This window comes from Antrostomus carolinensis, unplaced genomic scaffold (genome assembly GCF_000700745.2).
Source record: "Antrostomus carolinensis isolate BGI_N321 unplaced genomic scaffold, ASM70074v2 scaffold3154, whole genome shotgun sequence".
NCBI lineage: Eukaryota > Metazoa > Chordata > Aves > Caprimulgiformes > Caprimulgidae > Antrostomus > Antrostomus carolinensis.
In genome coordinates this window covers 105,762-121,404 of record NW_010312713.1, presented here as the reverse complement: position 1 = coordinate 121,404, position 15,643 = coordinate 105,762, and the positions used below count along the sequence as shown (strand labels likewise).

At 35.0% G+C, this 15,643-nt stretch overlaps 1 protein-coding gene across 1 annotated transcript in view; it reads right to left on the bottom strand.

Moving 5' to 3' along the window:
* Positions 1–1,221: 1,221 nt before the first annotated feature.
* TMTC2 (transmembrane O-mannosyltransferase targeting cadherins 2) overlaps positions 1,222–15,643 on the bottom strand; it is a gene marked incomplete at its 3' end in the record, with an annotated part of 84,387 nt that continues 69,965 nt past the window's right edge. The window contains exons 8-9 of the mRNA XM_010167077.2: positions 8,503–8,617; positions 1,222–1,285 (exon numbers count right to left, since the gene is read on the bottom strand). Coding sequence (XP_010165379.2) covers positions 1,222–1,285; positions 8,503–8,617 — 179 coding nt within the window. The remainder of the gene's footprint in view (positions 1,286–8,502; positions 8,618–15,643) is intronic.

Sequence of the window (15,643 nt, the reverse complement as noted above, 5' to 3'; positions counted from 1 at the left end):
ACTAAATGACAGAAAAGAGAAAAGGAACTGTACCAGCTATGAGGCAACTGAGGGAATTCTTTCAGTGGTAAAGAACACAGAAAAAAACTAAAAAGTCTTGCATCTGAAAGAATAAGGAATCACAAAGTCTAAATTGTTATCCCACAAAGTATAAATTAAAGAAATATATAGAGAAATATCTATTTTGGAGAGTGTTTTTCAAGAGATGGTGGGAAAGTGCATAAGTTCACATGAATAAGTTACTTCAGGGTTTTTTTTTTAGACTATATTTTGTTAGCTTGTTTTGAATTTTAACTGGTGTTGCTTTTGATTCTTAGGTCTGACAACTCTTTCATTTTAAGCCTGTAGGGTTTTTTGTTGTTTTGGGTTTTTTTCTTTTTTTTTCCTTTCCTTTTTTTTTTTTTTTTTGTCTGAAATTGCTAACTTGTTTTCTCAAATTTGGAACTATAGATTTCTGAGACAGAAATGTGTTCTAGATTTGATTTATTGCATAAACAAAGCATTAGGTATTTAAAATAAATTCTACTCCATTTATATTTATGAGTGGGTTTTTTTTCCCAAAATATGAAGGTAACTGAAAAGAAATATAACATTGAGTAAAAAAAGGTAAAAAGAAAGTATTTTTTTCTTTAGTTCCTGATGCGATAAAATTGGAAATAAGCTTTTCTTTCTAAAAAGGTCTGTCACACACTCTACATATTTCTGCTTCAAGGAATAAGCATTTCTTTGCCTATATACAACAAACTCAGAGGTAAATACCTTTGAGGTAAAATAATCTTTAAGTTTGTTGAACAACAATGTTTGACAAAAGTTCATAAGAGAGGAAAAGGTATAAATATATTATATAAAATGCACTAAACAGTGGATCACAGAATAACTTTTCATTATCTTTTACTAGTGAAAATAGACGGAATTAGGAGAGCTACCCAAACTTAACACATTTAAAGGTAAATAAATAAATCTAAATCTAGAAAACTTTTCCAAGTCTGTTAGCCAAGATATTGCTAGAATACTTCACTGAGGTAACTTGAAAGTAAAGTGATCGGTTTGACAAATTAACAGCTTTATCTGACTATCCAGTAATTAACCATTAAAAGAACATATATAATACAGGTCGAGTGATCAAATGCTCCAACAAGAAGTTTCTCATCGACACAAAGGTTTCAGCACTGTAGCATGTTCATCAATTTAAGTAATAGATATCATTAAGAAGGTACTTACATTAGGTCTTAATCCTGCTGCCATTTCATAATACTTCTCTGCTTCTTCATTGAGACTGGCTTGTCTATCGGGACAAAAAAAAAAAAAATAGTTACACCTCATTTTCCATTGGGTTAAAAAAGAAACGATACCTAAAGAAGCAGAGCTAAAACTGAAATACTGCAACTACTCCCCACTGATTAAGGTTATTACCCTAACAAATGCACAAAAATATGTCAATCTAAAAGATTTTTTTTGTTTGTCAATCAGAATGTCCATTATCACAAATCCTCTTTGCCTACCTTATTTTCTTTTTAGTTCTGAAATTATATTAGTACACACTGGAGACAAATGCAGAAGGCTAAACACTCATCTGAGGCAAAGCCAGAGACGCACCAGACTTCAACAGAGGAAAACCTGGCTTATTTTTTGTAATTAGCCATACTTTAATAGTAAATTATGAATCTGTAGGTTATACAATAATGCAGTTCCTTTCTTTGTGCCTCCCTAAGAACACTACCATCCCAGGAAGGGGAAAAAAAAAAAACAAAAACAGAGAATGATTTCGCAAAAATAGGTTTCCATGATGCAGAGAATTCATTCATAAAAGAATTCAGATTCCAACATTTACTCAATATCAGTCTGAGAGAGGATTTAAACGTAGATCTAATATCCCAGGTGAATAAGATGAGTTTCTGGGTACTTGAAGCACTCACCTCTTTTTCTTTTCCTTGCTAATACAGATAATACAGACAGCATCTACATTCTCCTAGTAGTTTAATTTTTATTTCATCTCCTGAGTTTTCAGTTTAATGGCTTCAAACGGAAATGTAATATGGTGCCAAAGAAATCCAAATATATTTTTGTCTCAACAGGCCCTTTTAATCTCTTCTCTCAAACTCCTCTCTTCTCCTTTTGTCTCCACCTTCTTAATTTCCCTCCAGCTATTCATTTTGGTTACTAGTCCAATGCATATCAGTTGATCACATACATGCCATGTCATGAGAAAGATAGTAAATACGTAAGAACAACCAAGCAGGCCTATCAGGCAGGCTACCTATCTTCTGCTAAAGTTATCTGCTTTTTTTCTATGAAGAGTTAGGTCCCATCACAGTAGAGTTAGGACAGGATATCTTCAGTGTCTTGGTTATGTGGTTACAGATGCATTTCTCTGATACAAAGCAGAAAAATTAGAAAAGGATAATGCTGAGTAGGGTTGTTTGTTGGGTGTTATTTTTTTTCTTTTTCTTAGACCAGCTACTAGTTCAAAGAGTATCAAGCAACTGAGCACTTGTACCTGTAGATTTTACCTTGTTCATTATGTAAGCTTCTACACGTTTTGTTATTCAGCCATCAAATTGTGTTCTAATTTTATGTTCCCACCCACACAAATTTTAAACATTAGCCACATAATACATGATAGGCAATTAATCCAAATCAACACATTTTGACAGTTACTGGTCTCGGGAGGAGAAAGGGAGTAAGGTTAATCCCTTTGAAGTTTCTCACATAATTCACATGCAAGCTGAAACCACTTCCTGACTAACAATTTGCCAAGTAGAACTTGGTTTATACCCGTTAACTGTTTTAAATTACTTTGCACATATATCATCGACTCAGTGGTTGCAGTGGTTAGAAACGATTCAATGTCTAAAAATATTCATTTAACCTGCTTCTGAATCACTCCTGCTGGGCGTAAGTAGCACTTGAGATGACTGAAAAAAAAAATAATCTCATACTTCTAAATTTCAAGATTAACTGCAAGGCACATAAAATTAAACATGTTACAGAGTTTTGTTTTGTGGTTTGTTGTTTGTTTTTTTTCTTCTCTTTGCATAAAACTATCAGAAAACAAAGCATTTCTGAATGTGCTGAAATTCTGTACAATAAACAAGGTGCCTTACCCAGGAGGCAGATACAGACAGTACACTTCACCTACAAAAAGTGTCATTGGCATGAGAACATGGAACAAATTAAAATCCTGTCCCCTTTTAGCCCAGTGGAAATACATGGCTTGCCTTACTCCCACATGTACATCTTGAAACATGGATCATTAATTCCTAAGTTGAAATCAGTTTGAATTTATAGTTCTCCATTAAAAACTGTTTCTAGAAATGAATGCACACCACACTAATCTAGTCAAGAAAATGCCAGTTCCACTACTGAGGCATTCAGCAACAGTTCCTTTAGTTAAGATATGGCAGAATTCTGGTTCCCATTTTCACTGGAAATCTAAACTAGAAATTCATTATGTTAAGGCCTGGAATGGCTTTCCCTTGAGAAAAATTAAAGGCACAGAGGTAGGAAATTGCAGTAACCCTACGCTACTGAGCCGTAAAGGGCTCTGGATCAGTGTCAAAAAATGGAAGGACACTAATGTGAATTATGTTTCCTCTAGTAGAGTAGAATATTAGATAAAATGTTGATAATAGGAAAGAAAGGAAGCAAAGAGAAGTTTGGAAGCCAGAGTCTTTTTCATAGTTACAAGTTTTCAACCTATCCTAAATGTTTTCATGAGGACTGACCTTGAAAACACATTTTTTTTTTCCCCATTAACACCTAGCATTCAATGTTATTTTAAAGGACAAAAATGTCTCCTCTTTTTATTCTCTCCTATCTCTTAATTTGAGCCTCTGGACCTACCAATTCCCTGTGTTTCATTCCAGCTCACTGTCAGTGACACCTCATAAATGCACTTGAGAACACATCGCTCTTAGGTTCTCCTCACACCCAGTTATACTCAGCTTGCATTCATTTCGAATCTTTATGTTGATCACTGGAAAAAATATTGCTTTAAGAGGCAAACAACACCCATGCTGACTGGCTTAAGATACAGAAACATGTGAATTGGCACAAGGCTTTAGATTGTTGATCTTTTTCTTTAACTGAAATAATGGATGTCAGTCCAGCTACAAAGAAGTTTTCTTCAAAATAGATTCCTATTTTAAAATACTGAATGTTGGTACTTGGCATTCTTAATGGACTTTTTTGTGTCACAACAAAATCATAATCAGATTCCATACATGTAACTTCATCCACATTTTTTTTTTTTTTCAACAGTTACAAAATTTACATAGACTATATGCTTAGCCATACAGACATACAAATACATATATTTATGCACATGGACAGTAAATTAAATCACAGAATCACAGAATGTTAGGGATTGGAAGGGACCTCAAAAGATCATCTAGTCCAATCCACCTGCCAGAGCAGGAACAACTACAGCAGGTCACACAGGAATGCATCCAGGGACATTATAACTTCATGTAATATGAGTGTTTCTCAGAGCAGCCCACTGTCTTACAGAAGCATGAAAAAAACAATTATTCCTACAAAATGTGCTTTTAAGCAAAGCTCTTCCTATGCTTGTTTTCATTTGGAGACAAGGTGAAGCTCTTTTCCTGTTTCTAATTAGTATGACAGTGTCACTACACTCCTATTAGTCATTCTAAAAGTAATCATCCCTTAGATCACAGGAAACCTGTCTCATAACAGCTCACCTCAGTATACAAAGTGAAACTTAGCACTGTTAATACATGACACAGTCACTGAAGCTACAGCCACCATATGGCATTACAAAGACATGCTTCACTGCATTCCATTAAAGCGTATCTAGCTTTGCTGAAAGGCTTCAAACCGAGGCTGCAAGAAAGAGCACAGCAAATACTACAGAAGCAAAATACATGACCAGTTACTCTTTAAAGAAGAATCACCCAAACAGCTACAAGTCCTTTGAATTAAGCTGTCCGGAACGTTGAGCAAACAAATTCTACAGGCAAGTACTATGCAAGTTAAAAGTTACCAGACTGTTGCAAAGAAATTAATTACATTCATCCCACATCTCACTTGTATTACAGAATCACAGAGTCGTATGGGTTGGAAGGGATCTCAGGAGATCATCTAGTCCAACCCCTCTGCCAAAGCAGGTTCCCTACAACAGGTTGCACAGGAAAGCGTCCAGGTGGGTTTTGAACATCTTCAGAGATGGAGACTCCACCACCTCTCTGGGCAGCCTGTTCCAGTGCTCCATAACCCTTACAGTAAAGGGTACAGATGACTTGATTCATCTGGCATTGCATTATCAGGATCCACGATTACAGAAGGCATCTAGGCAAAAAATTTATGACTATGTTTGTCTAATTCGGAACAGGGAGATCTCTCAATAATGCAAACATAGTTAACTAACTCATTTTTTTTCTTGACTTCAGCTCCAGATTTAGTCACAGAGACAGGAAGTAAATAGTGTTGGAATATGTGACAGAAGGAGCAGAAATCTTTCTTGTGACTGCTAAGCTGACAACAGGCTACCTATAAATACAGCTATTCTATTTGGACACAATTAAAAATTCTGTTGAAAATTTAAGAAAAAAAAAATAACCCACAGCATTCTAGTCTATGCTTTTTCAAAATTTTAAAAGCTTGTTACTTTTATTTATGTCACATTTGAATTTAAACATTTTTCTCAGAGAGTAAAATGATTTAAAAAAGAAAGTATTTTAGCACTAGAGCAGAAAAATAAATTGTTCTTGGAAGGAATGTTGCGATTGTTTTACATCCAAAGCAGCTGTAACCCAAATTTGAAAGAATTTGCCTTCAATTCTGAAGAAATGTCTATGTGTTTCTGAATCTCATGACACTTCTTGGGCTAATGGTGGAAACAGGAGTATGACAGGAAGAAAAGATGATTCCTTTCTAATTCGACAGTACATTATACTCTACATATTTGGTCTAAAAAAATATTAGAATTTACATGAAAAACTAAGCTGCCGTTATTACCTCCCAGTCATTTTGGGCACCCTAAATTATCAACATTAATATAAATTTCTGTCTCTTAATCCACAACACATCGTTAAAATTTATCCCTTCTCTCTCACGACAATCGATTCACTTCCATGCCCTGTGAACATCTATAATATATTTTCTATCTCACAGCTGTGCGGTCCATTCAAAATTCTTACTCCCTTACCAGTCAGTTTTTATAGCTCTTCACAGTACTTAAAGAGCAGCTGGTCACCTACATTAAACTATTACACTTAAAAATTTCAGCCTTTAATTTATGACTGCCTTTAGCATCCACAGTTTCTAGCTGTGTTACTCGATGCCAGTCAGAAGACTCCTTTCTTTCCTCCTTTGTATCTTGGTATGTGCTTTCCTCTTGGAATCACCTCAGCCCTCCATCATTCTAAATATCCTGAAAGTCAGGTTCTTCTGAATTCCCATAGACTCATGATGGATTTGTAGTTGCTCTGACCTAATGTATGAATATACATTCCCCTTGTCCAATAGCTATTATATAAGCAATATATTGAATAAATTGCTAAGTAATGTAGTGAACAAAGGCAGACAACAGAATCATAACTTTTTAGCAAAAACCAGTCAGATCATAGCACATGCAGTTTTAAGTAAATACTTAGTAGCACTGAATTTAACTTTGCCACCCTGACCCTTGCTAAATCCTCCAGATCACTTCAGACTCCCAGAGCACATTAGGAAGACATTAAGATCTTCTAAAAAGAAAGCTGAGTATTTAAGTGAAAAATTAGACCAACTGGGTATCCCAAAGGAGCACAGTTGGATTCTAGCTAAAGTAAGCCACCAGGCCTTTTTTATGTTTTTAAGGGTTTTGGTTTGGTGGGTTTTCTTTTTTCTAATAAAAGGGGTTTTTTTTTTGCTTATAGCTAAAATAGTGAACGCAGTTTAGAATCACTGAGCTCAATGCTGGTCAAAACCTCCCAAAAAGTGTCCATTCCCAACCAGATCAAGTAGAGTAGCCGTGGCTGATGTACAGTACAGCAGCATAGTTCTTACTCTGAGAGTGAAAAAATACCCATATCACAATGTAAAAACACGTGCCTTCAAGACCTGGGATGCTTCATTCAGTGCTCACAGAGAAAGTAAGAGGTTCATTAAACCTATTCTGAAAATACTACATCATCACATTTTAAAATATCCACCAATTAAAAAAAAAAAAAAAAATCACACCGTGAAACCATCTTCCACAACATACTCACTGAAATCAGGAGTCTGACACAGTCTCTCCCCTTCTGGATTCAGCTTTCATGCCTAACTTGTTATGCTTCTGTCTGTGAATTTGTTTCATTAGTCTAAATGTTTTAAATTACTGATTTCTATCTCAAGAGATATCATTCAGAAAATATTCAAGAAGGGAAGGATCTTTAAAGTAGCTCATACAGCTGTGGCAGGTCAAACTATTGTTTACCAGTGAACCTTTTGTCTCGGTTTCCTTTCTATTCTACAAGCAGTGAGAATTCTTTCTCAAAGGGCATTTTAGGGCTTATTTCAAAATCCTGGTATAAAACCTTTCGTTTTGAAACACAGGTCACTTAGCTGATGAAGCTGATTCTATCTTCTATTTAATACCATTTTCTTGTCCTTTCATTTCATACTCTAAATGTTAAAAATATAAGCACCCAAGTGTTCCTTCATTAGAGAAATTATCTCAATAACTGTTTTGTGCTAATGAAGTATATTTTTTATTTCCTTTTTCATATATTTTCTAATCATGGATATAATCTAAATGAAATCAAGTATCCTCATAGCTGTTAAGTGGACAATAGACAATAATTAGATAGTTATCTTCAAAATAAGCATGGAGAATATCTATTACAGTAATGTGAGTTTAATGATAATGTTCAGGCAGAAGCTTAATGTTACTGAATATCCAGGTCTGACAGCTTTAAAGGAAAAAAAAAAAGCCTAAAGTTTTATTCCATTCAGGTAGGAGAACGGAATTAAATATAAGACTACATTTTAAATCATAGATCCTGATAATAAAATTAAGAGATCCTATGAGTCTCAAAGTAATCATTAGCCCGGGAGTATTTAGATTTCTAATTATTGTAGTGTTCCCTACTGATGTTAACATAAAATGTGATATTTTCTATATTCTTTAGTTACATCTAGATCAGAAATATGGTCTATTATTTGCAATTGTTATGCATCCTAAATTTTAAAAATCAAGTGAAAGGAAATTCTGCAGAAAGTTCTTAACAAAAGAAACACTTGTTCTTGTATTCAAGCAAAAAAGATTGCCTGCTTGTGAACAATAGAAGTTTTGATGGTAAGAAATTATGAGGTAACACGTAGAAAATAAGAAATACAAAGTGTTAAATCCAGCAACAGTTTCGCTCCAACTCTTTTTATTTTATGAGCAATATCAAATTGTTCAAAAGAGTTGCTGGGCTTTAAAAAGAATCCTGTGCAAGCAAAGGCTATAAAGACTTCTTCCCTAGCAAAGAAGGGAGAAAACTCAAGTAAGGCAGATTTAAAAGCACTAACCTGAGCATATGGGCTGCATTGAAAACAACATCGAATTCTGTATTATCAAGTTCAGCTGCTTTTTTTGCCATCTCAGCTGCTTCTATCAGGCGAGATTCTTCTAGGAGGAACTGACCTGCAAAGGAGTGCATGAACGTGAGCCCACAGAAAACAACTGATGGATAATACTTCAGACAATATAGTTAGGAAAAGAAATAAATAAAAAAATAAATCAAAAGTCAGATGTCTCAGATTCAATGTTTACTTATTTGTTGATATGCTCCATATTTCAGCATCTTTTAAATGTCATAAATGTAGAAAAAATTGCAATATATATGACAAGTAATAACTAACTGCAATATCTGCAGAACATATTTAGGAATAGTGAGAATGATACAGTAAATCTCAGCCATCAAGAAATAATACTCCCAATCCCCCAGAAGTGTGCCATTTAAGAATGTGTCCTTCTGCTTATATACTGATCTTTACTTCTTCAAAACAAAATAAAATAAAATAGCATTTACAATTGAAATATATTTCCATTTTAAAAGCGTAACTCAAAATCATATACAGTTATATATATATATATGCAAACATATTCCTTCATCTTTAGAATTATAAATGATACTTTGCTTTAAAATTATTATATATATGTATATCTTGATTAACTGGTATTTTATCATATATTTCAGTAACACAAAGAGAATCACAACAGGCAGCTTTTTACAAGTTTCTTACATGATCCTTAAATCTCACATAAAAAACCCAGAAGATAGCTAAATTCAAATGACTACATTTTTACAAATGATATTATCATAATCACTAAACCACGTTAAAATTGAAAAGAATAAATAATTCGGCATTAACCAAACTTTAACTAAAGTGCAGTAGTTTCAAAACAAAACACAACAACTAATAGAACTCTATAAAAATCAGTTTCCCTTTGAAGAAGAGGGGACAAAAACACTTTGGAAGGTGCTCAAACCACCTTACTTCTGCTCCCTTTAATGATTTTTTCACACCTAATTTGTAAAATGTGTTATTTTTGGATCAAGGGTTTCAGCCGTCTAGACTCTGTGTCTCCATAACTTTATATTTGGAAAAGCTATCTTAAAGTATGGAGATTATACATTCCAGCATCCCATCCTTCCTTTTTTATCTTACTTTGTAAAGTAAGACCACTCAACCATAAGTCCACCAAGCCATCGCTGGCCACAAGTTTCTTCAGGAACAAATTATTTCCTCTCATGGCGAGGTATTTTCTCTTTTTCTTGCCTCCTTTCCTCATACATTCCCTGTTACTTACATGCCTGCCATAGGCACATGCAGAAAATCCACTTAACCAGAGCCATCAAGGTCTGCAGTGGTATAGTGAATCCAGTGATGCTTTCATACGATGAACATGTTTGCAGAAGAAATTATCTCAATAAAAAAAGTGATGAAAGATGGATTTCCTAGCTTTTTCCGTTCACTGTGGATACATTTCAACTTAGCAAGAGCTGGAAGATTATTTACTCTGACAGTCACCTCTATCTCAGTTATTCAGATCTGCAAAAAGTCTTGGAAAAACATTCAGGTACCTTTCTGCATTCATAGCATAAGATTTGCTTGCTTTAGTTATATCGACACTCTAATATGTGCCAACCTTTCATGCTTTATGATGCTTTGTGTTCACTGTTTCCAGAAACATATGATTTCTAAAAGGGCTTTTTCACAGAAAACAGTAAGTAAGTAAATAAATAAAAAGATAGAAAATCATAGAAAGAAAACACATGAGAACAGTTTGGATCATAAGAAATTAATTTGTCTTCAGAATTAGAAACCATTGCTTGAGCCATTAATGGAAGTCTCTTATGAAGGGCAAAAACCACCCAACAAATCAGGGTGTGCCTTATATATAGCAGAACAAACTCGGATATGAATCTGAAAAATCTCAGAAAAGTAAATCTACCAACTACAACAGGCACTTCTTATTTCTTGGTTTGGGCTGAATTCCTATTTTCTTTAAAGATAAATGTTTGAAACAAACTTGACCAACTAGTATTTCAATTATCTTCCAAAAAAGGAACTAAACCAGTATGCCTAATCTTTTGGTCGATGCTAAAGCAAATCAGCCTTAAACTGTTTACATTAAGGGTCTTTTGTTAATGAAAGCACTAGATTAGCAGAATGAGATGCTAGTACCTGGATGTACTATTGATATATCCAGCCAGGGGGAAGAAAGAGGACAAAACTTTTTAGATTTCAAGACATGGTGAATGTTTAAGATAATTCTCAAAAAAATTATATACTTAATATTATATTAAAAAATATTTTGCAGTTTAGAATTTAAAAATACTGTCAACTGGCCATGAAGCTAGTTAGTTCCATAAGGAGAAAAAGCCTCCCATTATTGTCTTCAATAAAAACTACTCAAGAGTGTTTAGAGACAGATAGATCTTCAGAAACATACTAGTTTTCTGTGTGCAATATTTAACACTGAAGCTTAACAGATATCTTATGTATATTTATAACTAACCCAGATATAATAAAATGTAACTGATATATTCTACTTCATGTGACATAATCAACAAATTTCTTGACTTTAGAATAATTTTATTAAAGAGTAAAATACTTACACTTCATCCATGTAATTGCTAAAGATATAGCATTATTGGAAAACATTTTAAACTGATGCTAATGGTTTACTGGTGCTTTTAAGCAACACACTAGGTTGTTAATTCCTAGCTATTTAATAAGAGGTCCATAAGATCAACATATACTGAATATATTATGAAATTCATACATGCTTTAGATTTCTACAACAAGTCTAATTTTGAACAGGACAACATTATATATACTTATGGAAAAGTAAGTGCACTGCTAGATGCTTTAGTTCAAAGTTTTTATTAATTGTTTTCTAGGACTTTGGCTGCATACATTCCATTAGTCTACATGGACACACCAAAAATGTCAGCAACAACTCTAAACCAATGTTTTAAATTGTTAAAACCAGAATTTGCTCTCCATTTACCACCAAGTCTCTAGAAAGTGTTTCTATAATAGGATTATTATTTTATATAACATATTAAAGGATTATCTTTATTACAGGATTACCAAAGTTAACTAAAAACAATCCCAAGTACTGTATGACATCAGCCAAGTACAAGTAAAACTTTCAGTTCTCCAGAAAAGAAAATTCTAGGACTGTATATTACCATAAACAAGTCTCTCCCCTGTACTAGAGGAGGTAGTAACAGTGGCAATAACTCATGCTGAGTGGGTAGGTAACAGATGATACACAGCACCCTCTTGAAACCCACTGTAGCATCCTTTACACCCAAACCCTTACAGGATACTGACTGCAAACAAGAGAGGGGAACACTCCACAACTGCCTTGCTCATTGCCTGACTAGTGATTTAATCAGAGGCTTCCAATCAAGCATTTCCTTAATTGGATGGGGTATAAATATAATTGACTGCTACCTTCTTAATCTAGTGAAAAAGTCAATACCTGAGTGTACAGGTGTGTGGTGGGTTGTCCCCTGCCAGCACCCGAGCACTCGTGCAGCCACTCACTCCCTCCAACCTCAGCAGGGTGAGAGGAGAAAACAGGAAGAACAAAAGCAAGAAAACTTGTGGGTTAAGATAAAGACAGTTTAATAGATGAAGAAGAAGAAAAAAAAAAATTCCACCAACAAAGACAGTGAGGTGAAGGAAATTTCTCACCACTTCTCACATGTAGACTGATGCCCAGCCAGTCTCCAAACAAAGGCCATCTCACAAGCCAAACCCCCTCTTCTTCCTCTACCCCAGTTTTTACTGCTGAACATGAATGTTGTATGATACGGCATATCCTTTTAGTCAGCTCAGGTCAACTGTCCAAGCTGTCTCCCCTCCCAGTCATCTGCCTATCCCCAGCCTACTCACTGAGGGGTCAGGGTGGGAAAAAGAGAAAGCCTTGACACTATTCAAGCCCTGTTGAGCAACAGCCAAAACATTGGTGCATTATCAAGGTTGTTTTAGCCACAAATTCAGAATATAGCATCATTCAGGCTGCTATGAAGAAAGTTAACTCTATCCCAGCCAGACCCAGTACAAGGCAGAAACTTTCAGTTAATAACTGATATGCCAAGTTCTCCTGAAAGGCAGCCTAATTTTATTCACACATCTAAATTTAATTTAAAGCACCTAAGTAGATATATCCCATTTTGAAAACATTAGCCGCTATTCCTTTTAATATGATATACTAAATTCATACAAGAATGAATGGAATTGGCAGTTTACTGCTGCACTTTCTTCATTAAACATCAGACTTATGAACTTTTCCTGTCAAAGGCACATAGATGTGTTTTCCCACGAGAAAAGCACTAGCAGAGCAGAATATTGGGAAGTTGTTGAAGGTAATGCAAAAGCCCCTCAGATCCAAGAACTACTTGTGCGGGTCTAAATTTACATGCAGGATTTTCTCCTCTGACAGGTAGCTGGCAAACTGCATGATTTATGAGACACTGCCCAATATCACATACAGAGCTTTCTTATTGCAGGTGTCATGACTCTGACTCTTGCCAACACGTAAATTATGGTAGCCTGATTGTTTTTTGGAATCAGAACTAGCTTTTGAGAAAACAGCTTTCAAGAAGCTCTGAAACCCAGATTTTCCTTCATCAAGGAAAGCATATTTCTCATTACTATTCTTCTAGAATGGGAGTGTGAAATCCACAGTCCAGGTTCAGGTGTGATCTTTAAACAATATTGGTCTTTGCCTGGCACAATATTACCTTTTGAAACAGATGTTTCCACCTTTCTTGATACCCAGCACAGAGCTGAGTGTAAATGTGTAGCCAAGAGTTCTTAAAGACCTTTGACAGCAGAGAACTGATTCAATACTTCACTATTTTTTCAGTGATTTTTGCCTAAACAAACGTATGTTAAGCATCAGAAATAGCATAAAAGCAGAAGAATTCTGTACCTACAGTCTTGTTCAAACTTACTTTGTCTTCCAAATTGTCAAGTGTTTTTGAGTCTATATTTGTCCAAAAAATTCCGAGGCAATATATGTAATCTACTAATTTTATCTCTAAGATAAAAGTAGATATGTAATTGAAACAACAACAAAAAGAATCCAGTTCCTAGGAGTTAAAAAACCCCAAAATTATTTTCATCTTCTGACAAAATTTTAACAAATATTCATCCACAGAGATAAAAGCATACAGCTCTCTATCTTGTACTATTTGTCTCTCTAAAATGATAATGAAAATGTGTAAAGCATTTTAAGACATGTCCCAACACCAGTTTAAAAGCCATACAACTGAATTGGTAGTTCTGCTGTTTTACTCTAATATGAGAGGTATTAATTGGTTGGGATATGCCTGTGTGTAACAAACTTTTATGTTCGAAACACAAAGGTATTAGTGCCTTCCTCTAGAACATGCTCAACTATTCCCTACAGGCACTATAAGCTTTTATTTTACTAGATAAAAGTGCAAGTTGCACCAATCTTTCTTTAATTGAAATGTTGTCTCTTTTGCTCTCTGGCAAACATTCAAAGCTACTTTGTACCAGAACAGAGTAGGTTTCTGAATGGCTCATCTTGCTAATGGTGCTTTTAAAAAGAATCACTTTTAACGTTCTCAGAATGCTATTGGTTCTGCACCTACTCAAACTTCAATGACTTACACTCGTGTCCTGGTATCTTTAGTAATCCAAGCAAAACCAAGTAAACTACCTTTGATATAAGAAGAAGAAAACCCTTCTAATCCCATCATAACAGGGAATAGTTAGCATTTCCTTCTTTTAATATATTTTTGCCACAAAGTCTTCTGCATCTTATCCTCTTCAAAAGAGTTTTCTCCTTCCATGGCAGTAACTTAAACAATTATAGTAACATGAAAAGTGGATTTATCAAGACCATAGACTCAACTGTTAAATCTGTTTATAAAAAAAAATCACTAGAAATTTTTTCAGCACATTCAACATTGAGGATTTGAAGCTGAATATTTGTTGGTGCTTTCAAAGCATTTCATGTTTCAAGAGAAACCAAAATAGGAATTGGATACTGGCTGACTCAATGCATTGCGTGTGTCTCTGAAGCACACAGCAACGCCACAAGACCATGTCTTGAGAACTGAGCAACATTCTCACTGGCATGAGCAGAACCAGAACTGAAGTCACCATCAACTTCAACTCTGCTGTGGCAATGCAGAGCAAAAGAGCAGATGCAACCAGAGATTTCTGAATGGAAAATTTCAATAGCGTTCTGTGGAAGAAATGAGAGAAGACCTTGTCTCGGAGCTGATTTCCAAAGCTTTTCAGGTGATGAATCAACGTTGCAAGATGCCAAGTCAACAGACATGACCTAATGTAACTGTTTCATTTAAGAGTTTCAAAACAGATTCATTGGCTGTGAATGAGTAGTTCCCAGAGCAAGGGAATGTTTGCTTAAAGATCCTGCTTTCCAGGCCTGTTAAGACAATTTCTTGCTTAATGTGTAGGATGTGACAAGGGTCAGGATCACCTAGATAGTAGTAGCATTCAGGTTTCTTTTACTGCTCCTTATATCCCATTCCATCTTTATCTAAAACTGTTCTCCAGCTATCTTGCTGGAAGGGCTTTTGGGGAGTTTATCCCCTGAACTATTTTCCCATTGAGAAGATTATTCCATGCAAATAAAATACATAGAAAGACTACGCAAGCCAGTGGGTGCTGCAACATTAATATATACACTGGCTTGGAAAATCTTTTTTATTAGTCTTTATCTTTGGCTGAATAACTTATCTGTTACAGTTGTGCTAAATATACCATTGGATATCATCCAGAGCAGAACAAGAGATAAGAGAGAAAAAATTAAATTGCAAGCCTTTGGGACTTGATGACTGAACTTGTGACCACATCTGGATCACTGGAAGCTCTCACTAAAAGCTAAGATTAATGATGAAAATATATAATACAGAGGACCTCATGTTTTACAAATAATAAGCAAGATTCTGGACCCTATATCATTCCCCGGACACCTGGTGATGTATAAGGTATGGAAAACAAAACTTTGGATGGGAAAGAACTATGCAGTTGCACTTTTGTAGCAACTCCATGCTATCTCTTCAAGAATCCTCATAATGAGACAGTACTCATAGGTCAAAACATATGATCATTAAAAAAGGTCTCTGGGGTTGTTCTGTGCCAC